We start from the raw sequence: 23,738 nt of genomic DNA on the forward strand, positions 1-23,738 counted from the left end.
CACCATTTCCTCAAAGAAGCTGGAAAAAATAAATAGCTCATGAATCATCATCAATACGAGGTCTCTATAGCTTAGACCGCCAGATTGTTAAAGTCCCTGTAAAGTAAAATCAGCAATATGTCTCCAAGCACTCTAAATATGTTGCAAGAGGATAGCTTTAAACATGTGAAAAGACTGAGAGTTATGTTGGACTGATTTCTGATTTTACGCCCACAGCATCCCAGAGGAGAGACAACAGCTACATTTTTCATGATTTTGAAGCTTTTTTTTTGCTGCTGAAATTTGGCCTGGTGGTTAATAATACATTCTTCTTTTGTATAAAAAAATAAAAAAACATATATATATATATATATTGATTTACAGGGACTTTAACACAGTTACAATATCACAATAGAAGCCCTTTAAACAAGTTTGAATAATGAAATTGAGTCACATGCAAAATGTTTGTATGGTTCAGTTCCTGCTCATCATAATAAGTAAACAAAATAGTAGTGTTAGAAGCTACACTACTATTTTTTTTTACTTATTATGATGAGCAGGAACTGAACAGTTCTAACTTAGAACTGTGTTGACATGTCGCTTTTATTCTGAAGGGATTGGAAGGAAGTTGTCATCGACGCGCGGAAATTGAAAGTAAAGCAAGTCGATAGCGAACGTGGGTTGAAATGTTCAGCTACTTGCGAGTTATATTTACTATATTCATAACTTAACTAGACAGGTATAAGCGAAGAAACGGTTTACCTGTAAGACTATCATGACGTATAGTTCACCGTCATCTACGTAGTGTCACGCGACGTTACTTTACAGCTAATGCTGAATTCATGAGAGCAACCAATCCGGGTACTTTGCCCAAACGATGCCGGCCCTGCCCCTTTCTGGGTGAAATCATTCCATTTGAATGAATGGCGGTTAATGGACAAGTTGGGGTCTCCGTCTCCTAGCAACAGCAGTGAGAAAATGAAGTTTCGCACCAACTTTTAAGACTGCTGATTCGTCCTGTTTTAACTTTGTGTAAACGTGTTCGACAGCTTATAAAACATTTTGTTGGGAAGATAAGAGCGACACAAAGGTCATGGATGAGTCCTCTGTGTTTAACGCAGCAGGTGGAGAGGCCGAGGATTTGATGTTTGAGTCAGATAAATGCTACATTTGCCTGAACCCGTTTGAAAAGCAAGCAGTGGGTTCTCTACAGAGCTGTCAGCATGTTTTCTGCCTTGAATGTATTCTACAATGGTCCCAGGTAAACACACATCTTACCTGTCTTTTCTTACCTGAGTTAACAGTATAGTATTTCTCCCAAAACCTGCAGGAATACATCCAATGGAGCTGTTTTTCAAGCATGGCAGGGAACTGCTGGGGGCCCCAGACCAGCAATGGGCCCCTGAGTGCTCACAAACTTCATAATAATAATAATAATAATAACAATAACTTTATTTATATAGCACCTTTTAAAAACACAGGTTTACAAAGTGCTTTGACAAACAGCAAAAACAAGAACAAACTAAACCAAACACAGAAGAACATAAACAACAGCAAGAACATAACAAATGCAAAATACTAAAAATAATTAAATACAATTCAACAGAAAAGAACCCAAAGTGCACGATACCCAACAGACATCTATAACCCGACCATCACAAGAACCATCATAAGAACCATCACAAGAACCCAACAACACGAGCTGAGACCAAGAGGACCAAAGATTTAAAAATATGTAAGAAACTAAAAGAGCTGAAAGCAAATAAAAAGAGAACAGCAATAAGAAGGTAAGAGCAGGAAAAGAAATAGAAACAAGTGGTTAAAGGATAAAAAAAAAAAACTATAATATTAATTAAAATAAAAAGTAAATATAAATATAGAACATAAATAGACAAAGTAAGTAAGATAAGAAATGACAAAGTTAAAACATAAGAGGAGTTAAGATAAGAGCATAAATACGAGATAAACCAAACTTAAACCAAAGCAGTGGCTCAAAAGGTGCATATTTTGCAATGACAGTAGCAAAACCTCCCTGAGGGGGCCCCACCTGACAGCACTCACTCTCGTTGCCCTACTAACCGTTGCATGCGTTATTGCTGTGATAACCAAAGTGTGTCAATAAAAGTAAACAAAGGAAAATGAAGAGGAATAATCCGTGTATAGGAGGGAAAGAGAAACAGGAAAATGTAGGAGTTAGCATCAGGACACTGGCAGACAAAATGGTGATGAACGCTGGTTGGAGGGCCCCCCAATACTGTATGCCTAGGGCCCCACCAGACTCTAGAATCGCCTCTGACTACATCCAGTGAGGCAGTTTCCGATATTTGAATCACACAGGATAATATCTTGACGTTAGTGTTATTATTCTACCTAATGGGTCACTTTTCTGAAGACTGTTGTAGATGAAATGAGAAGCGACTACAGTTGAGGATATTATAAATCATTTTCAGATGAATGCTCAATATTTTAATTATTTGTCAATTTATATCGGGGTACGTATAGTCCTGAAGTCCCCAAAAGTTTCTGACTTGTTGGGACTTCAGGGACTCTGTAGGTTTGCAATTATGTAGACTGATCATCATTTGTGTTAATCAAGCAGAAATGTTTATTTTTTGCTCAGACATAAGTTATTTACATACATCACCTTTGACTCTAGAAAATAGTTTAAAGACACAATAATCAATGGATTAATCATTAATATTCACTGAATAAGAATAAAAACTATGCAGTGATATCTTAGAAACATGTTTGCTTGTGTTCTCAATCTTAGACTGCCAACACTTGCCCTGTGGATCGGATCACTTTTGCTTTCATCCACCAGAGACGGTGTCCTGGAGGGGACATTCTAAAGAAGGTAAAATATATTGCATTGTACCAAAGCAACACTATTGCATGTTTTGTATAAATATATGTTGACAGTGTTATGGGTTGTTCTGCTTCAGATCAAAGTGAGGACACGGGAAAATGTTGACGATGAAGAAGAGGAGGGGAGCAATGCTGTAATTTGCGAGAGATGTGGACGAAGCGACCGCAGGCACCGGCTGTTGGTGTGCACGCACTGTGATTCAGGGTATTTTCCACATAAGCACCTTTAATGACACAGTTCCATTTGGTGGTTTTGTTGCGGCAGATTTTGTCGTGATTCAGGCATCAGATGCTTTATAGGTAGGGTTGGTAATTCTGAAAAGCCAGCAAGAATGTAAAGCAACATCTCCTCAGGGCTCATAAAGGACCTCAACACATCGCTTTGAACGTTATTCAACTCCTTTACCTGTTGTTCATTCTGCAGTAGGAAAAGTCCTAACATTATCATGCTGATTATAAAAAAACAAACATGGCAACAGAAAGACAGCAACCATGGTGTAACTTCATCTCTCTTAATTGTCGCCACCGCTAAAAAGGTTTTAGATATTTACTCGTCTGTTCTCTTGCTTTATGTAAACTCGTTCTTGCCGCAGCCTCTCTTCTGTCTTTACTTGCCCAGCCCTTTAGCAGGGCGGTAACAAGTAACTGGGGCAGTGGACATTTGAGGTAAGGGTTCTCTGCCATCTTCCAGTAAATGTGAAACACCTCCGGAAGTGGTGAAGCACTTTTAGTACAGGCTGGTGAAAGGCCAGGGGCCAATTACACACAGGGAGGAATTTGGTTGGTACTTTCCACCTGAACATCACAGCAGTGATAGGTTGGAGTTTTTACATTATTACAGCAGCTAGAGATGACAGCTCCCTTTTGATCCTTTTCCAGAGCACATGATTTCTTGGTTTCTTTCGGGGTGTAAAGACTGTTTTAATGAATATAACAAAAAGTGAATGCTGCATAGAATTACCAACCCTACCCCTTATTTGTTAGTACATTGGCGTGCATGACCGACAGACTATTTTTTGAGTGATGTTTTGTGTACCTGAAACCCAATCTCTAAATGGAGATGTTTCATATACAGGTTAAAGGTACTTAAATGCAGAGCTTGAGTTATTCTTGTTATTCCAGGTATCATATGGACTGCATGACACCACCACTAACTACGGGCCCTGAAGGTGACTGGATTTGTCCCGAGTGTGCAGTTTGCCCTCAGCAAACAGGTAAAAAGTACCAAGTAAAGGTCACCAAATTGCCCTGTTTTTTTTTTACTTACCTGAGTTATAATTTTGCGCACACGCAGTATTAAAAGAAATATTTTCTGAAGTACCAAACAGATGGATGTGCATACTGAGTCCACTTATCGATTCCCAGTGAGAAAAATGGGCTGTTGAAGCAATATGACAGAAATAATTACAGATAAATAGAGAAAGTAAAAATCCAACAAAGAAGCCAACAAAACTGCCATAAGAAAGAAAATGACAAGGTGAAGGGACACAGGTGTGAAGTTGTTTGAATAGCAACAAGTCAATAAGTCTGATATGTGTACAGCTCTACACCAGAATCATATGTTACACCATGTTTGTGTTTGTCTGTATCAATAAAGCCCTGTAACAGAAGAATAGTATATCATATAGTTGTAAAACTGTCGATTAAACAGACGGCTCCATGTCGGGGGAGGAGATCAGTGATGCAGAACTGACAGACCTCCTGGCTGAAGCAGATCAAACTCCATCCACCAGCAGTCGTCTTCGGCCCTCCACCATGAATCGTCCCGGAGGCTCCATTGAACGACGACGCAGCGAGAGGGTCCACAGGAGAGCCCGTGTCGATCCTCCTGACCCACGACCCCAAACCTGCTCGGTCAGTTCAACATTATACTTTGAGATTCACTGCTGTTTAATTATCAAACGGCTTTGGCTTAACACAATTCGTACATATGCTACATTATAACAGTTAAAGCTTTACAAATACAGTCAAATCCTCACAACGTTTCAACACTATTGTCAGGAGAATAATATGCAGCTTTATTAGTCCCTCATTTTAAATTACCAGCAAAACACTGACTCTACTTTTTTACTGTCATATGTTATCATTACATTCCCTCACAGTTAGTTTCCCTCTGTGCTAACAATATGTAACAGATGCACAAAGTCATTCACACTTACAAATGTTCAAAAGTTATTCTAGAGTTTCTCATCTTTTCAGAAATACGGGTTATTCTTTTAATCAATTGTCCCTTTATCCCTCAAAAGTCTAGCTAATAAAATCACAGAGGATATTTGACATCAAAGGATTAGTGACTCGTAAGGCATCCTGAAATGTCACCAGTTAACATTCAATTCATAAAACACAACAAATGCAATTTGTGATATAAGACAAACATTGCAACACAACAAAAATGTCACTCATTTGAAAAATGGTTAGTATTTGAAGTATGATGGCCATATATATTGTATCGAAAACTTGTATAAAACACAAACAGGTGAAGAATAAAGATTAGATTTCTGCCATTTTCTTTCCCCGCGCCTGTTGGTCATTTAGTATGCCGTTAACTTTTTAAGGTAAACAAGGCACAGGATGAGTCTTCAAGAAATCCCTGTACAGTCATCACTGTAGCATTTTACCACACTGAGATACTCTTAGCAGACATACGGGTGCTGCTGCTGGTGTTTGTGGTTACAGCATGAAACAATAACAGTAACTTGGCCCACTTTAGCTTCATCTGAGTGGTTTCTTGCTGCTTCTGCTTGTGCAGACATTGGCTTATTGTGATTTCTAGATAAGATAAACCTTTGTCAGTCCCACAAGTGGGGCATTTTCTTTGTTAACAGCAGCAAAGAAACAACAAAGCAACATATGATGCACACAATTCACAGATAAGCAAACGGTTAAAGAAACAGTCAGATTTACCTTCTGCCCTTGAAGCCAGGTAGCCTTGGTTTCCTGCTTTTAGAGGCTCACATCATCTTTTTCTGAGCTCTTGAGTGCTTTTTTTTTTCAGCTGGTGGAGTATCAGCTTTGGGTGGCTCATAGTGATTCATACTTTTCTTCATGTGTAAAGGCATCAGTGAATGCCTCCAGTGGAGACAGCGCTTAGTTATTTACTCAAGGACATCTGTGTGTACTTGTATTTTGTTTATACTCTATTGAATAAACACTTGAATTATGCTCCTCCGTTAGTCAGGCACTCTCTGGAGAGGCGTTCAGATGACAGCCGCCTCTAAGTGCTGTTATAGAGATAGTTCATAATGACTTTCTTATTAAGTGGTTTGTTCATTTGTGTCTGTGATGATTACATAAAAGTCAAACCAATGGATTTATCGCCGTGAAATGGATAGATTTATATTTAGGAAATGAGAGAACTGAAATACGATCAGGATTTTGAATCAGGAGTTTAGATATCTCTTCCGGGCATGATGGATCTGTGCATTTCTAAAATCCTTTTAATGTCAAAATGATCTGTCTTAACTAAGATGAGACTGCAGAATAAAACGTGTGGTTGAATCTCCTTTCCTGATGCTTTGAGTGAAGTGTTTTATAGAAAGAAAACATAAACATATTTAAAACACAATTAACAACAATACAAATTATTATGTACGCACCGCCGTACCTTTAAAGATGAATAGTGCAGCATTTGAGAATAGGGATAAGATAGGGTGCTTACAGGCAGTTAATGTTTTTCTGAGCTTACGATCCGTGGAGGCTGTCCAATAATGAATGGGCAGCGTAACCCAGGATGAAAACCACTGAAGCATTTAGAGGAAATTCAGATGGTTACACCTGAAGTTTTGAATTTGACCATTTATTCTTCCTCGATAACGCATTGAATTACACCGATTTTCAGTCAAAAGTTCAAGTGGGTGAGTTTTTACTGCAGTCAAAAGAACAATTTCACTTGAAAGGCTTCACCACTCTCCGCATGAAAACCAAACAGAAAAACAGGTGAGTGCACTCCATAACACCACATCTCCTTCTAAGCACCGGTGAACACTCTTGCCACAACAGAAGAAAAGTGCAACATAGAAAAATAGAGACTTTCATATGCGGCTCCTATAAAAGGATTGGTCCTACAGTTGATGATTTTTGAGTGTTATCTCAAGACACTTTACTAAACGGCAGGTAAAAGACCTTACTCATTGCAATGTTATGTTACAAAAGAGCAGGTAAAAGATCATAAAAGCCTCATTTATGTGAAATGGTTGAAAACAGAGACACAACCAGCCACATCATGGACTTCATTTTGCTTTTGATTTTCAGCATGTGCCTAAATATCTCTTACGGGCTCTGAAGTCTGCAGACCAAACAGACGAGGTATTTCCCATTCCTCACAGTCACACCAACAATGCCTCAGTCAGTAAGTTATCCTTTGTTTTTTCACGTCCCCATAGCTTCAAATCTGTACATAGTTTTAAATTTAACGTAACTGTCTTTTGTTGTCCCACAGAATTAAAAACAAGAAAACGAAGGAAACGTACAACTTGAGCTTCTGACACCAAGAAGAGTGGAAAGTGAACGGATGTTTCTATTCATTGCTGCCTGGTAGATTCAGGTGCACCTGATGGAAATGACCACATGGTGGCAGCATAGTGTTAGCGGTCAGGTATTGGGTTTCATCCTGTGGCATGAAACTCAACAGAACCTGTGTGCTGTTGCTGTCTTATTTATTTTACAGTTTACATTCAGCAAAGAGGCTAAAACTAAGAATGGAAGTCCGTCTCTTTATACTGTTTGACTTCCCCATCCTTTTTGTACGAGATAACTCAGCTCACTGCTCATTTGTACCTTCTGAAGACTCAAATCATAAAATTGTCCAAAATGAAAATTATAATTTTAGATAAAAACATGTTTGGTATTTTAAAGTGTTTTTATTTGGGCATGATTTAAAGTGTATATACTGATGGCTTCCAGGGTGCAGTACTGCCAATGCTGTCCGCCTCTTTGCTGTATACAAACGAAGCACATTGAAATGCCAGATGACCACACTACTTTGGCTGTAAACATAAACCAGTATGCTCTGTTTATAGGCACTGCTATAAAACAAGTCAGAAGTTCACCACATTCAGCAGGATTTGTCCTCTTGGGACTATGAATGTCTGTACAAAGCTTAATGAATCCACACATCAAATCCTTAATGAGATTTTTCAGTACAGACCAAACGAGTGGACCAACACGCCATTACTGTCATCTGTAAAGCTGCTATCTTGGCTGGGAATGTGAACAGAAAATGTTTTTATCGAATAATTCCCCCTCTGTCAATGTTTGTAATATCATTTAGAACGCTGTAAAAGTTTCTGGTAAGTCATGCCAATAAAGCTTATTTGAATCTGGCACAAAAGATTATGTTTATTTTGTTTTAAACTTAAGAATTTTGTAAGATCAGTGTTCATAGCTACTTTGGTGCAGCTACATAGACGGCTGGTGGACTGCGGCCAACAGAAGTATGTGAGTCGACTGGGGTGTCTGAGCATCAAAGACTCAGACTTCAATGGGGAGTTAGCTCGTCTGAAGGATTTTCTTCATCCCGCCTCTTTCAGCAGCACTGAGCCCCATCGCCTAGCAACACCAGCCTCATTCATTTCTCAGGATCTCGTCCGGCCGTACCCGGGAGGATGCTGCCTCATTCAGACACTCTCAGATCTGTTGTTTCTGGTCCTCTGATATTAAATGCATCCTTTGAAGTCCAAAAAGCATCACAAGTGTAGTACAAGACGTCTCAGAATTATGACTCGTTTGTGAGAGATACAAGTTGTGAAGGCAAACGAATCATTAGTCACTCAACAGTCATCATACTACTTTGATCAGTGACAGTACAGTTATGGTATTAGAGCTGATATTAAACCTATTGTGTGTATTGTGATTCAGTGGGCGGGCACTTACCAAGCCTGCAGCTCATCTTGGCCTACTTTCCCCCAAAAAACACGACGTGCTCAGAAAAACAAATGTTCACCTTCATTGGCCAGACATGTTTGCCGAGCGGAACTGTTGAAATGAACAAAATGTACGAGTAGAGACACTGTAATGAGTGTGAAAATGAGTTTACACAAGAAAGCACTCATAGTCTCTTGTTTGTTTTTTTACCCTATTGTCTGAGGATCACTGGAGAAGAGTTACTTGCATTGTTAATATTCCCTACTGTCTACACTCTTCATTGTTGGCACAGTTTTCAAAGAGCAGATTTAATTTATTTAATTAAAGAATTTGAATTGTGTAATTTACTTATGGCAGTTAACAATGCCTCAATACTCATTTTATAGTTTCAAATTTTAAGGTATGTTTTTTTTAATTTTTCTATCTTAAGCCTTGGCTAATATCTCAACAAAAACAATCAATAATTACGTTTGAATTATGTTTTTGTACATGGGGGATTTATAGTACTTTGGGGTCCCATAAGTCCCAACAAGTCTTATGATATGACATTTCCTTTGACATGTTTGTTGACTTTCACTTTTGTGGTTGAAAACACCTGTGAAAAGTGAAACATCTCAGGCTGTTTTGCTTTTGGGGTTCCTCAGGGATCTTTTCTCAGGCCTGTACTTTTTATCTTTAAATTCTTGGCCTTTTTTTTATCCAGCTACAGCTTGTAAAACAAAACAAAATGGGTTTCTTTTTCAGGGCCCAAAATGCTGAAGTGAGTTGGAGTGAAGCTGTTGAACTTATTCTACTGTTGAATTGGGACTCAACAGATAAACAGGTTCTACTCCAGGATGCTATGGACCAAGAAATGACAGCGTTTATGTTGCAGACATAAACGCTGCACAGAAAAGGAAGTCTTGCTGGGAAGTTGTTTAATTCTAACCGCTGGCTACACCCGAATTACGGAGAAATGTCTATTCCCAGAGGCATATATCATGATATATCCTTGAATTTCCTTAAATGAGATGTAATCCAGGACTTATTTTTTGCTTGTAATATCTTGGGGAAACAGCTTGAATTGCGCTAATAAAATAATGTATGGTTTGGGTCGGCGTATGGATAATTTGTTTTCTTTAAAATTAGCCATGCTAGCTGTTTCCCCCTACATCCAGTCCTCATTCCTAGCTCAACAAGTGTCTCCTTGCTTTAGCATCATAACAAAAACAGACATTTGCTGGTATTGAACTTATTTAACTCAAGACATCAAACAGAACCAAAGTATATGTTGCCAACTATTTCTTGAAGGACTTTTTATGACTAAAAAGCCTAAATCTGGTTCAACTGACTACATTGTTCTTTTATTGCTACAGCTGTTTCCAGATAAAATATTATCCTGTAGAGATTTGCTGCTTTTCTGCTGGAATGATTGCTTCATTTTGACTTCCTGCAGTCAACGCTGTGACCGTACATGACCCTTTGTTTAAACATCCATTGAACTCTAACATCCTGACACCTGGCGGAGAGGATTGCTTTTGGGCATCTAAATATTTGATACTAGTCAAGCTGACACAGTGGAACAGGCTTCCCGAAAAGTACTTTCGTTTGTTTTTGTTCCAGCTTTGACCCAGAACTCACCCTCTTTATGAGAACCTGTCACTGTCTCCTCACAGGAATCACTGACAGGAACAACATGCAACAGTGGATATGGAGCTGGGCCAACACCGAGGGGGCTTTGGGCCTTAAAGCCTGTGACTCCTTCAGCAATTAGGCTTACACTTATACGATTAACACACAACAGAGCCAAGGTCATAATGTTTAATGACTCACTGCTCCACAGAGGGTCTGTTTACTATGGTGCACTATGTTCTTAAAGATAGAATTGCAAAGTGACGATAAGGTGCTAATTAGTTACTCTTAACAACGTTCCATTCACAAATACAGACATGGAAACAAGGTTACACTGTAAGGAAAATTCTTTGTCATATTTGCTGGCCATCAAACTTTGTTGATCAGAGATTTCCTTGGAAACGTTTCCGCTCTGTACAACCATTGCATCACAGATTGGGATTCAAACTGTGATTTTATTTGGTTTAATGGCTCCACTTCATATTTAGAGTGTGAGAATGGTGTCAATGTTCTCACCTCTTCTCGCCTTACGTGAAATACCTCCCTAAGAGTTTAACTATTTATTTATTCCCCGAAGAACGTCTTTAGCTTGAAACTACATTAATGCAGAAGTTTTTTCGCAGCAGCAGTGAAGCAGATGGATCTGATTCTTGAAAGAGTACCGACCCCAGGAGCAACATTTCGAGCTGCAGAGGCAGCGAGGCACTTTAGCTGACACATTAGCTATACAGACTAATGTGCATTGCCAGGGCTGCTAAATAAATCAGCACTCATGTTAGCATGACTGCAAACAGCTTCTGGAGTTGGGGGTTTCAAACCTCAGATAGGTCATGTGTCAAGGACTGTTTTCATGTAAATCAGTATACAGCATGATGACATTGTTTATTCAAATAAGTATTGTAATCACATCATGGAGAGTCCTTTAGTTGAGTGGTTTCCAATGTTTTTGATTGGCATCAAAAGGTGAAGACATGAGTACCCATAACTACTTGTCACTATTTGTGGAAGTATACATTTTACAAGTTGAATGAAAGACCTTGTTTTATTTGAAGGCTTTTAGAGTACAGTGATCAAGAAAAAACAGCAAAAACTACAGAAGGGTCAAACCAACTTTTGGACAACCTAGTAACATTCAAAGAGCTGGAGCTGAGACAAACAACTACAACAAACCCACCTGTCAGTCAAATCAGCCATGCCCCTTTTAATGAATAACTCTTAATATAATCAAAATGTGCGAATTATAAAGAAAATCCACCTCTGTTCAGAGTGTGCTCATAAAGAAATTTGCTCTTCAGACCATGTTGTGATATTGTCGGGCACTTTTGTGTGTTTGTGACTTCCAGGGCTTTTGCAGCCAGCCTCCAGTGGACACTAGGTGAACTGCAGTTTTTTGCACGTCCACATTGGATTCATTTTTCAACACCCGAGGTAGCGCCTTGAGTAATCTAAGTTTTCCTTTTAACTTTCCGATCCTGTTCATCATCTTGTGACTCCTCATTTTGCTTGCCAACCCTTTGCATGGTCATCATAGGCTAATGGTAGATATATCATAAACATCCTAAAGAGTTGGCTTTAAATGTTCAGTTTGAATGTCTTTCTTCTTTCTTTCTACTCAGTCAATCTGTCCACCTAAGTACACACACACTGCCACTACTAGTGTAAGCCCAGTAGTCCTGTGGTAAGATTAGAATGAATTTAAAATAGCCATGGGAACACATTTAAAGTAAGTCAGTGCTGAGAGGACATATACATGCATAATACAGAACATTCATGCAGCATCTGTACATGCCTCATTGGTAGTGTCTTGTAAAGCCTTGCACCTGCAGTCAGAAGGGATAACATTACAAGCTGTGAGCTGAGCAGCACAACTCGCAGCTCTCTTTAGCAGACCAAATGGGGGGGGGGGGAGCAAAAGTAGGTCACCCTCCCAGAGACCCACACATCTCTCCCAGTGATTCCACACTGCAGCAGCGCTTGTGTCTGCCATGAGGAGGACTTCTGATGGCAGCAAAATGGGAGTCGACAGCTCCCTTCCGCTCATTTTTTTCTGCACAAAGGCAGAAAACCCCCCCCCCCCCTCACTCCTGCTCCTTAAGAAGCCACACTGGACACTGACACTACAGGGGGGTGGGTCACGGACAGACCATTAGTAATTATATGATAGCTATGTCAGTTAGAAATTCTGCAATCAAGCATCCAAATCCATTCATGATATGACTTCAAATATTACCCTTATTCCTCATTTATCACTTGTATTCCAAAATCTTGAAAAAGGGATCGTTCCATAATTTCGGATTTAAATGTTTTGTTTATTGCAGAAATGTAGAAACCACTTTTAAGATTTTATTTTAGGACATTTGCATTCATTATAATTTTTTGTAGGGCATATAATGGAAGTGGGGTTGTTTAAATACCAGCATTTTAAACTTTGGTATGATTATAATAAAACGCACACAATATTGATTCCAGTTTTGATGTCTGTGCAACAAAAATAGAAATCCAAGGCACCTGAAATTGGGTTATTTCTGGTTTTTAATTACCAAAAGTTGCAGGCATTTTCCTGCCTGATTTGCACAATTTTAGACAGTATTCTATCTCTCTTTCACTGTCTTTCACTCTCGCCAAGATTTTGTTAAAAATATGACTAATTTTCCTGAAAATTTCCTGCTGCAGTCACACTGTTCACGCTGATTTCTTCAGAAACTTTGGGATGAACATTTCTGGGTAAAGTCATTTTTTGAAAAATGTAGCCGTTTGCACTCACTCATGCAGCCCATCCCAAAAAAACCTGTACATTTTCTGCAGTTTTGCACGTGTCTGAAAACACAATTAGTGTCAAGTATTAGCATGCTAACATTAGCTAAGCTGAGGAAAGAATAAGTAGGTAAAACATTTTGAACAGACAATGGAAAAAGGAAAGTTCAAGCTCTGGTAGACTTTTTATTTCAGAGGCTTTGGTTTTTTTTTTTTACAAATCCAATCCAATAATTTCTCTCTGTTCACTTGAATGATGGGATGTCCCTCTTGCCTGTCTTCCTACCTACACACCTACCTGCATGCAATCTGCCAGTGCACTCACGAGGCATTACCAGAGTCTTCTACAAGATAAGACAGACATCAAGCTCAAGCTAGCGGTGTATAGTTGCACACTAATGGCAGAGAACATCAGCTGGAGATGGATAGTGATGACAACAATGCTCAGCACTCGTCTCCCTGACGCTCTTTGGGAGTAAAATTCTGAAGGAAGGGACTGCAATTTTGTTCAGTTGGATACTTTAAAAAACGAGCTTACTCTGCAGTTTTATTCCAAAGTTGCCTACTTAAGCTTTAACGGGATCACCAGTGTATTACAATTCATGCTAATGGGAAACATAAACGTCTACATATAACCATGCGCTGCTGCTGCTACTGTTATAAAATTCAGGACAGTGTAGATTATATGCATGCTACCAAGTTCCTCTTAAGTTTCTCCAGCCGTGTGCGCTTTTAGAACGGCAACATGCTGACTCGACAGCTTCAGAGAGAGATGCTGTAGGTGCTTTGATCTCAGATTAGTAAAAGAGCTGAGGATGAAGCTAAGAGAGTATGGATTGTGAGGGGAGTCAAAAGTCTGAGAATTTGTTTTTTTTAGTTTTTAGTTAGTGGTAGAGCGGGGAATTAGAAACAGAGATACTGTATTGGTTGGGCACCTGCTTTTAGGAGTGTTTCAATACTTTACAGGTTAATGTGGAAATGAGTTTTGACTTTCAAAGGAGCTGAAACAAGCAGATATTCTCAAGGAATACATGTACATTTTGCTTGTTGATGTAGCTTTATGCTAGGGTAACATTTTATCTGCTTAAAGGAAGTCTTACAAATAAATCTCCATGGATTAAATGTTCCTAAAAGTAAGACTTAATCATTAACCTTGTTTGCAGTCCGTTGGTTCCTGTCAAAAACTTCTATAAAAGCATGTCTTTACCAGTTTTCATGCCAAACCATCCAATAGATAATTAAATATTTCAGTCTGTACCAAAGCGCTTCAGGTCAACCAGCTGTTATCACCCATAATGTCTGTATGGATCTTCTAATATTCAGTTATGTCAGTGACTGGTTGTGGTATTTATTCACTCCTTCTGAGAGACGATGAGATCATCTCCATTCATGGCCTGAGTCGCAGCCTTTTAAAAGCCGGGATCGCAGGGAACAATGGCGCTCTATGAAAACCTGCAGTGAAATCCCAAGCAGGGGCTCCTTCGCCAAGCTTTTCCCATTTCCTGTGAATTAATAATAGCCCGGCTGGGGAAATGGATGCACTTGATTTAACATCTGAATGGGAAAGTAGACAGATATGGCAGCAACCCTACGATGTGTTAAATGCAGAAGAGTTTCTTTGAAGTGTTTTGGAATTAAGCAATTAGTTCCACTGAGTCATGTTGTTCATATTAAATAGATTGCACAGCTTGCAAAGCAGTAACACAAGCTGATAGGACATGGATAAATAGATATCGCACTTTATCAGAGGTGTGAAAAAGATATAGAGATCTGAGTGTAACATCGAGAGAAGGGACTGATCCATCGTTGGCGTTTGCTTATTTATTGCTAGAGTTAATACACCACAGGGTATAAAGTACTTTGATTATTTATACTGAATAACACTGAATTATATTTATAATTCATTTTATTTTTTCTATTATTTTGTCTCCATAGCAATATAAAAAAAGCAGTTAAAGAGAATCAGCCTGAGTTTACTTTTGACTGTCCCAAATTTAAACTTCTTTCGGTCTTTTATATTTTTTTCAGTTTTTCCACAAAACTAATTAATTCAAATGATCAATTCATTTCCACAGACAGCATCTGAGATTACTGCTGGGAAAAATCAGGTTGTATTCATTCAAATGAGCTGAATCGTGACGTCAGCGTCTTACTCATTCTCATGCAGAGGGCTGAGCTCGTGTTGCGTTCAAGGGTCGTCAGGCATATCAACAGTGTTACAAGTTGTTTGCAAAACGACCCTAATTCTGGAAAAAGTGTACTTAAGTGTAGTCTTGAGATATTTTTACTTCACTGTAGTAATTAATTTTATGATGCTTTATACACCTGCCTTTAATACAGATTTATTTGACCTGTTATATCACTTTTATTTGTTTCATCATCTGCAGTCAAATACTTTGACAACCAAGACTTTGAGTACTCTGACTTTTAAAAAAGAGTATTCCTGTATTGCGTTGTTCTTTTTTCTTTTGTTCTACTTCTTTTAGTGGCCATTAAATAAAGAAACATTAATGTTGAAAGGTGATGGAATAATGTGCCTCCTATTATACATTATGCAGTGTCATTGTTATAAAAGTGTAACATCTATTTACAGTATTTTCGGACTTACACACATTACCAACTTAGAAGTTAAAATGGCAAAGTGCATCATGTTGAATACATCTATAATGTGCCTTTCATTTCAATTTAAATTGTTTTTGCTTTATTCAATTTATTTATCCCAGTTGACACCCCCTTTAATCAATTTGTGTACCAGGGAAAGCCAGCTGGCTAATTTTCAATTTTAGCTATATGGTGAGTTGTGTCTTAACTAAGCGGCAACCTCAGGTGTTAAAAAATAAAGCCAATGCGGAAGTGCTAAAAAATTGCAGTTCGTCAAGTGTCAGCTTGCGGCTGGCTCCAAGAGAACCAGAAAGTCACCATCACACCACATTCACAAAGGGTTGATACTAGGTTGACCAAAAGTAAGTTTGAGACAGCATTTCCAATACGGCGACTGCCATCGACTGGCTTCAAAGTCCACTTCAGAAACCAGTGGGTGACGTCATTGAGACTACGTCCATGTTTATACAGTCTATGGTTCAAACCAAAGAGGTGGTGATGTCTAATATTTCATCTTCAGAGAAACCAATATAGGGCAGTAAAATCTGTTAAGTTAAGTCAAGTCACATTTCAGCAACTAGGCAATTCCAAGTGGTTCACACATGACATCAAAAGCATCATGACTAAGGAAAAAGAAACATTAATATAGTTTACAATGTTCCCATAACATGTTGTGGAATAAGTAGCATAGAGACAGAATATGTTTTCCCGTTTCGTACTTATCATGTATCACTTCATGTGACTCTTTCCCTAATTTCCCACTAAATGAAGCTTATAAAGAAAACAAGTCGAGCGTCGAGAGTGGGCTACTGAAAAATCCGAGCTAAGCAGGAGACCCTGAACGCAGCACACGGTCCTGTACTGAGTGAAGCAGCTCCCGGAGCTTCAGACCGGGACTGAGGGAGTGAATGATCCGCTACAGGAGGAGCAGGAGAGACAGACGCTGAATCGGATACTTAAACGTTACATCTGCGCTTTTTAAAAAAAAAAAAAAAATCAAACCGGGACATGAAGTCCGTATTTTAAACTCGTTGATAACTTGACTCCAGCCCAAGATGACGGTGGATTTTGAAGAATGTATTAAGGATTCCCCCCGCTTTAGGTAAGAAGAGCATGAAACTCTATCCTGCTCAGTGAACTGTTGAGCGCCACATTTCTCATGCACAATTTCTGCTGTGTTCAGGGTTATATCCTTTTAGTACTTCTTTGCACTGAATGCATACACGACTTCTCCATGTGTCCACTTTGTACGATGCATTCTGGGTCTGAATGGTTTGTCACGTTTTTGCTTAAACCTCAGTTGTGTTTGAGGCAGTCAGATTTTTGAGTCATCCTAACAGACACTCGAAGTCTCAGCGTGGTGATGAGCAATGCGGCCGTATGAGCTGTCACATGGGCTGAGCTGGATCTAAATCATATGCCATCAGATTATCAGACATTTCCTTGCATGCATTTCCCCCCCTTTGTGAATTTATAGTTAACGGAGGCTGAGGGGATCACTGTAATAAAACGCCTGACTTTAATCATTACCGTCCGTCAACATCAGTGTGTGTGCTCTGCAGTTTGAATAGTGGCAGTAATTGTTGGATCAGAGGAAACTGAAGGCTTCCCCACACAGCCTGCACCAAAGCCCCCCACCCCCCTTGACCGTGGTGCTCCAAAGGTTACATAAATAAGGCAGGAATTTCTCTACACCCACATCTGAACCTGCCCATGGTCCTCTGCTCCCAAAAGAGTCCAGAGCCTCCCAGGCTGTGAGGGGGAGTTAAAAATACACACGTCGGGAGATTCCTTTACTCAAGTAAACCTGCAGAAACTCCCATTACAAATCATGCATTCAGCATGTTAGTTTGATGAGAGATCAGATGAGTCTCTAGGACATTAACTGTGAATGACATTTTCTGTAATTTGCCATGCAGATACTTTAGAACTCCCCTGGAGAAAAAAGCAGGAAACAGCTTTTATGTTTTTTCAGTAATAAAGGAAATATGCTAGAGCTGCAACGCCTCTGACTTGCAGTACACACAAAAAATGATCACTTAGTATTTTTAGTAATGTGAGAAGTTAATGGAGTTATTTTTAGAAAAGAAAGCTTTGACATTTTTCCAAATTTTCTCCAATTGCACGGTCAAAAAATTTGTTTAATTGGGAGAATAACTCACCGGTTTATTGCTACTGACAGTAATCCTTTGTTGCAACTTTCAAACTCGCTTTCTGTCACTGAACTTGTTTTGCTTTCTCCTGCTGGAGATAAAGATCTCTGTTACCCAAATCAAAGACTTCCCCCGACTTGGCAGCAGCACCTTAATGACAGACGCCTGGAGACAGGAGACATGTCAGGAAGCGCTGACTTAACAGTTCTTTCACCTAGCCAGCTCCCTTCCTTGTCTCATGTGCTTAACAGCGAGGCCACAGAAAGACGGACCGCGTTGCCAAAGAGTGACCCAGCTCATTATTTAGAGCTCTGAGAGGCCTCGCTGTGATAGTTGCTTTTGAACAGTTTGATAAAGTGATTTTTTTTTTTAACGGACTGGAGCTGTGAATGTGGAATGAAAGCATGCCTCCTCCTCCTCATCCTCCTCCTCATCCTCCTCGTCACATACTGAACAGATATTTCTGTACAATGCGACTGTCTGCTATGCTTTGCATTTATGCTTTTCAACTTCCGGATCAAAGCCTGGCTCAGCCTGGCTGTATACAGAGGAGCAGGAGTTCATTCTATTCAGTCGGACTAACATGCTAACATGCATTTTAATAGTCCAATTTTAGTCACACTGTCACAATAATTGGACTTCTTTGAACTGCGTGTTCAAAAGACTTTGTTGAATTGCCTCTTTTGTCTTTCTCTCTCTCAAAAAACCAGAGGCATTAATAATAATAATAATTTATCCTTTATTAATCCCGCGAGGGGAAATTCAGTTTTACACTCTGTTTAATGAACATGCTACACAAACATGCACAAACAGGATCCATATGGACATGCATTAATGGAGAGGTCTCAGAGTGAGGGGGCTGCTTTTGGGGTTTGGTGCCTTTGCTCAAGGGCACCTCGGCAGTGCTCAGGCACCTCTCCAGCTACCAGACCAATATCCGAACTTGGTCCATGCCGGGACTTGAACCGGCGACCCTCCGATTCCCAATCCAAGTCCTATACAGACTGAGCCACTGCCGCCCCTATCTGTCTATAATACTATCATATATTACAAAAGAAGCTGCGTATCCTTTCATTTAAGAAGGTGGACCTGGAAAATGTTTGATGTATCTGCTTGAAAAATTACTAAAAAGATTGATCGATTATAGTAAAAGTTGCAGATTCTTGCAGAACGAGGTTCATGGTCAGTCAGTGCAAGCTTTCCTCCACTTTGTGTTGAGTCTCGGGGGGGGGGGGGGGGGGGGGGTGTTGCAATGACCAGAAAAGACGCTGAAAGAGGCAGAGTAAATGCATGTTCTTGCAGCCAGCGAGGCCTGTAACAGTGTTTTTCACAGAGCGTTCAGATGCCTCCTTTGTGGGGGCTAAAAGCAGCGCTGTGTGGTGTTATGCAACAACCCTGGAGGTGGATGACTGGAAGGAAAGCGACAGGCACAGAGTGCAAGAAAAACCCAGGCTTTTTCTTTATCTTTTATGAAGGTTGAGCGTGACACTCTCTGCTTCCCACGTAAAAAATCAGACAGGAAATCAGTCCTGCAGTTATCTCACTGTGTCCCAGGCTTCTCTGCGTGTTAAACACAAGCCATGGGACATAAACACAACACGGGAGAAGTTATTCTGCACTTGCCAACATCACAATGAGTCAGCAGTCCAGTTTAAGGTCTGTGGATCTCTTGGACAAACTGTTCGGTGTTTTGGTCTCCATGGATACTTCAGACTCGGACAGATGTGAGATTGCAGCCAGTGTTGCATCTCTCCACATCTGTTTTTGAGAAAGCGCTGTGTGTGTGTGTGTGATGGTAACACGGCCCGCAGGAACTGGTGTGTTTGTGTTTGCTCCGGCACAACATTGACGTTTGAGCTTTTTTTTTTTTTTTTTCTCTCCACGCTGACGTGTTAATCTGAGGTTCACACTCACGCACAGACGATGATACTGAGGGACCTCACAACCAGTGTGAGGTCTGCTTTTTGAAATGGTTTGGAGCAGGGATCATGAGAGGGATTGGCTTACTGAGTATACTGAGATTTTCCTTTGAATAACAAACGTCTTTTTGTGCTTGGAAGATTTTAGAATTTCGCCCAGACCATAAATTATAAGGTTAGGATTTAACCTGTTTAATTTAGGAGTTTAGGATGTCTTGTTTTAAAAGGACCCTGAGTCACTTTGAATGCCTTTAAACTCGTGCTTTAGAGGAAATTTCTCCTGTGTTGTATTTGCAGTTTGATGGACCGTTCATTTGTCCCAACCGTCCTCCTTCAGAATATGTTTATTGTCCAGAGAGCGTCTTGCTTCCTCTTAGAGATGGATTCTTCTCAGTGTGTCTGAAAGGCCCCCGGGGCAGAGAGAGAGAGAAAGAGAGAGAGCCCTGATGATACTTCCTCTCTTCTCATGTGAACAGCTGGAGGCGGAGAGTTGGGCGAGGCGGACTTCATGGTGATGATGTGTCTCTCATTGAATCATATAGAGCAGAGAAAGCTTGACAGGCCGGGGAATCCAAGGCCACTGACCTGTGGGACTCGCTGCTTGTGTTGTCTGTGAGAGAACCAGGGGGGGGGGGGGTTCGGTGTCAAATTCCAACAGACGACTGGTATGGTGGAATTTAGAGCATCTAATGTGATGTCTCGCTTTGTTAGAGATGGATTTGATACGTCTGTTTGGTGGAAATTTGAGTCAATTTCAAAAGTTCTGAGGACTAAAAATCTTAGAGCAGATGAGATCACGCAGAGAAAATTGGACCATCAAAACCACACGATGATGTCATTCATCTGAAGGTCAATAATAAATGACCTAATAAATGGAAAATCAAATGGCTACGACTATATGAGTATTTCATTCTTAATGAAACTGTTGGCTATGACTTGATGGTTTGGTCATAGTCATAAAAATGTCATAAACAAAGAGGCAGCATCTTCAAACTTGTTTTCCACTGTCCAACCAACCTTCAAGAACCAGGGTCGTTTTAGCTAAATCCACGAATATATAATGCAGCAATACAACAAACAGCTGAAAAGCTCTGATCAAGTTCAAATCTCAGTCATGAATAATGAATTTAAAAAGCTCTAAAATTGACTTCTGACAGTTGAGGGAATGACCTGGAAAGTACCTGGCTTGTTGTGCCTTCTGGATTGTGATGTTCTACCATCTGTTTCTGTCTCCGTGGGAAAGGAATTTATTGCAGGATTACATCAACTGACTTCATATTTTATACACATTTACTCAGAGGAACTTATTGCCAAAGAAGGCCTTCAAACACTCCTAATGTTTAAGTCGTTTTGGTACGAGATGGCCCTTATTAATGTTTTGGAGGAGCTGTGCTGAATTCCAGGCATCCGGTTCATCTCAGTTCATAGTTGTAAAAAAATAATAATTTTTCGGCCGTTGGAGGATGTTTTTTTTTTTTCTTGTGTTTCTGGAAGATCTGCCTCTCCAGCTGCATGGAGCTGGAAGGGATTTCTTCTAGCGACTGTGTGGTCTCGTTGCTTCTGCTCTATTTCAGACTGACCTCCTTCTCCAACTTCAAATCTGTGTCAGTGGTCCTTCTGTTCAGGGCTCCTCCTCCCATCACTCTGACTTTGACCAGTTGGTTGGTTTTTCAGCCGGTCTCTTGTTCCATCTCTCTCCACATGCAGGAGCAACTTTGAAATAATCACTTATAAATACCTTTTTCCTTTTTTTTAATTTCATCAAGAAGGGGTATTGGGGCAAACGTAAATGAAAACAATTGCTGATAGCTAGCTCCAGTTTAATGTGCATTCATTAAAATGGTGTGAAAACATGGCCACTTACCCATGCCCTATGGATTGGTCCAAATCCAAATTATAACTCTTTAGGTGCAGGGATAATATAAGCAAGTATGCAGCATCGTGTTCTGTATTGAATGAACTGGTTTCAGTTATCTGCTTGGAGGAATTGCCCACTAATAATTTAAAATGTAAACTTAAATGGGAAGAACGTTGGGGTCCATTTCTGCAACATTTGGACTCATCCTGACAACATTTTGTACCTATATATTCTTTCAGTTTCTATATTTTATTTATGGACATTTCCGTTGTGGGCAGCTTGAATTTAGCAATAACAGATGGATGAATGTAATGTAGTTTTGGATGTAATTTTTATTACCTGAAGAAGACCTTTGTGTGCGGGCCTATCTTCTTCCAATCATTTTTACCTACCACAAGCCATGCAGGCGTTATTTTTGGTGTTTTTTTTTATCATGAAAATAGATTTTTATCTGAACCTGTCCACGTGAGACTGATGTATTTTGTGACTTTTTTGACTAAAATGGACAAATACACTTGCTTAGATGTGAGTTTTTGCAGTGGAGAATGTCTGTTTTTTGAGTAGTCACTCCCCTGCTACCTCATTTCATTTATTTATTTATATACCGATGGTGGCCCTAATACACCGTGGAAATAATTAAGCTCTGAACCTAAAACAAGATATTATCCAGTATGCTTTTGTCCTGTTTGGCATCAATTTAATGACCTCTGCTTCGGTGCTTTAGGTGCATTAAACTCATGCTCTACTCATCTCCCCCACCCCTATGAGTTTATTCTGCTATTTTAATTTTTCATCCGCGTTCTTGATTTAATGACCCAGAAAGCCGAGTGGCGCTGGCCTGCGGGCGTTCTGCACCATTACCGAGCTGCGAGCCCGAGCGCTAGCAGCACGAGCGCTAACGGCTCCAGGTAATGAAAGTGACAGGGATTAAAGCAGCAGTGCAGTGTGTCTTAATCAGGGATTGGCCCACATTCTCCCGCTCAAATCCCGCGACGGCAAGGTGTCACACCTGGAGGCTTAACGTCCCCAATTGGTGTCATCCTGATGTGAGGGGCTGCAAAAAGATCTAATGATGCAGAAAGCAATATGATTTCTTAATCACATCGTTGTTGCCCTCCTACTGAGCACCATTAGCTGAAAAAAAAAAAAGATTTCATCTTTTAAAAATGAGACCAGATGACGGGCTTTCACCGATCGGAGCTTCTGAGCTCACCAGGCGCCAAAGCATACAGAGAAGTGTCCGGAGGGTTTGATGCTTATAGATGATCATTGTAGAGCATTAGAAGGAATATACAAGAGCAGTTTGATAGAACAGAGCTGAAGTACATTGTTTTCTTCATGGAGGTTTTTATCAAAAACTGTTAAATCAAGAGGTGTTTTTGTTATTTTTCTGACTACAGTGATATTTATCGATATGTATACAGAGATAGACAAAAATAATAGAAACACCTTAAGCCGATACAGAACATTATGACCATCATGAAGTTTGGATTAAGTGTAGCTTTGGTGTGGTATGCCTGATAAATAAGCCACTAAATGTCTACACAGTAAACAAAAAATAAAATGCCAGTATCTCCCGCAGGTCGTTCATAGTTTTGTTCTTGCTTGTTAAGAATGACAAAATACATACATGTGTAAAGGATGTTTTAAAAATGTAAAAAGTTTGAACCCTGGCTCGACACAGCTAACAGATCATGATATTAAAGTCTAATTATCGTTTCCAGAAATGTCTAGATTTTACCACGGACACAGCGACTTACTTAACTTGGCTGATAAATCATGGCCGGGTCATGTGGAACTCCATTATGTGCTCTATGATGGTCAAAAGACTCCGTTAGAAAAGCAAAAATAGTCGCGTCTGCAACCTATAACGCGGAAAATGTTCATGCCGTCTTCCCAATGAGGTCATTGACCTTTTTTAATGATTTTGTACGGTAATGCGGAAGGTATTATAATGTGTCCATATCCGGGGAAGTTAATTGATGATTTGTGTAAATGGAGATTAATCCTGAAACGATTCAGGACGCAGAAATGATGTCATCCCTGAGCCCTTTGTGTTGAGGGACGGGTCCCCCTGCATGAGTCCTGGCTTTCCCTCACGTTTCACACACAAAGACTCACAAAAAGCTTGTGTGC

General features: G+C 39.9%; 3 protein-coding genes across 3 annotated transcripts in view; 2 read left to right on the forward strand and 1 right to left on the reverse strand.

Moving 5' to 3' along the window:
• Positions 1-23,738, reverse strand: part of LOC132990062 (P2Y purinoceptor 1) — a 161,448-nt gene that overhangs the window by 2,839 nt on the left and 134,871 nt on the right. The window lies entirely within an intron of this gene.
• Positions 1,067-10,459, forward strand: LOC132989582 (PHD and RING finger domain-containing protein 1-like). The gene is made up of 7 exons (XM_061057276.1): positions 1,067-1,240; positions 2,750-2,833; positions 2,922-3,049; positions 3,967-4,058; positions 4,496-4,698; positions 7,096-7,192; positions 10,362-10,459. Exons 1-7 carry the CDS (start codon positions 1,073-1,075, stop codon positions 10,457-10,459), a joined length of 870 nt encoding a protein of 289 aa, XP_060913259.1. The 5' UTR covers positions 1,067-1,072.
• Positions 16,555-23,738, forward strand: part of acap3a (ArfGAP with coiled-coil, ankyrin repeat and PH domains 3a) — a 74,033-nt gene continuing 66,849 nt past the window's right edge. The window contains exon 1 of the mRNA XM_061058106.1: positions 16,555-16,774. Within this exon, the coding sequence (XP_060914089.1) occupies positions 16,728-16,774 (47 nt within the window). The 5' untranslated portion in view covers positions 16,555-16,727. The remainder of the gene's footprint in view (positions 16,775-23,738) is intronic.

This window comes from Labrus mixtus, chromosome 15, assembly GCF_963584025.1.
Source record: "Labrus mixtus chromosome 15, fLabMix1.1, whole genome shotgun sequence".
NCBI lineage: Eukaryota > Metazoa > Chordata > Actinopteri > Labriformes > Labridae > Labrus > Labrus mixtus.

Excerpts from the sequence above, each read along its gene's own strand:
- LOC132989582 (XM_061057276.1), top strand. The coding sequence starts at position 1,073 with ATGGATGAGTCCTCTGTGTTTAACGCAGCAGGTGGAGAGGCCGAGGAT. Across the intron at positions 3,050-3,966 it reads TGCACGCACTGTGATTCAGG|GTATCATATGGACTGCATGA; the intron begins GTATTTTCCACA and ends TTGTTATTCCAG. Across the intron at positions 7,193-10,361 it reads CACCAACAATGCCTCAGTCA|GAATCACTGACAGGAACAAC; the intron begins GTAAGTTATCCT and ends GTCTCCTCACAG.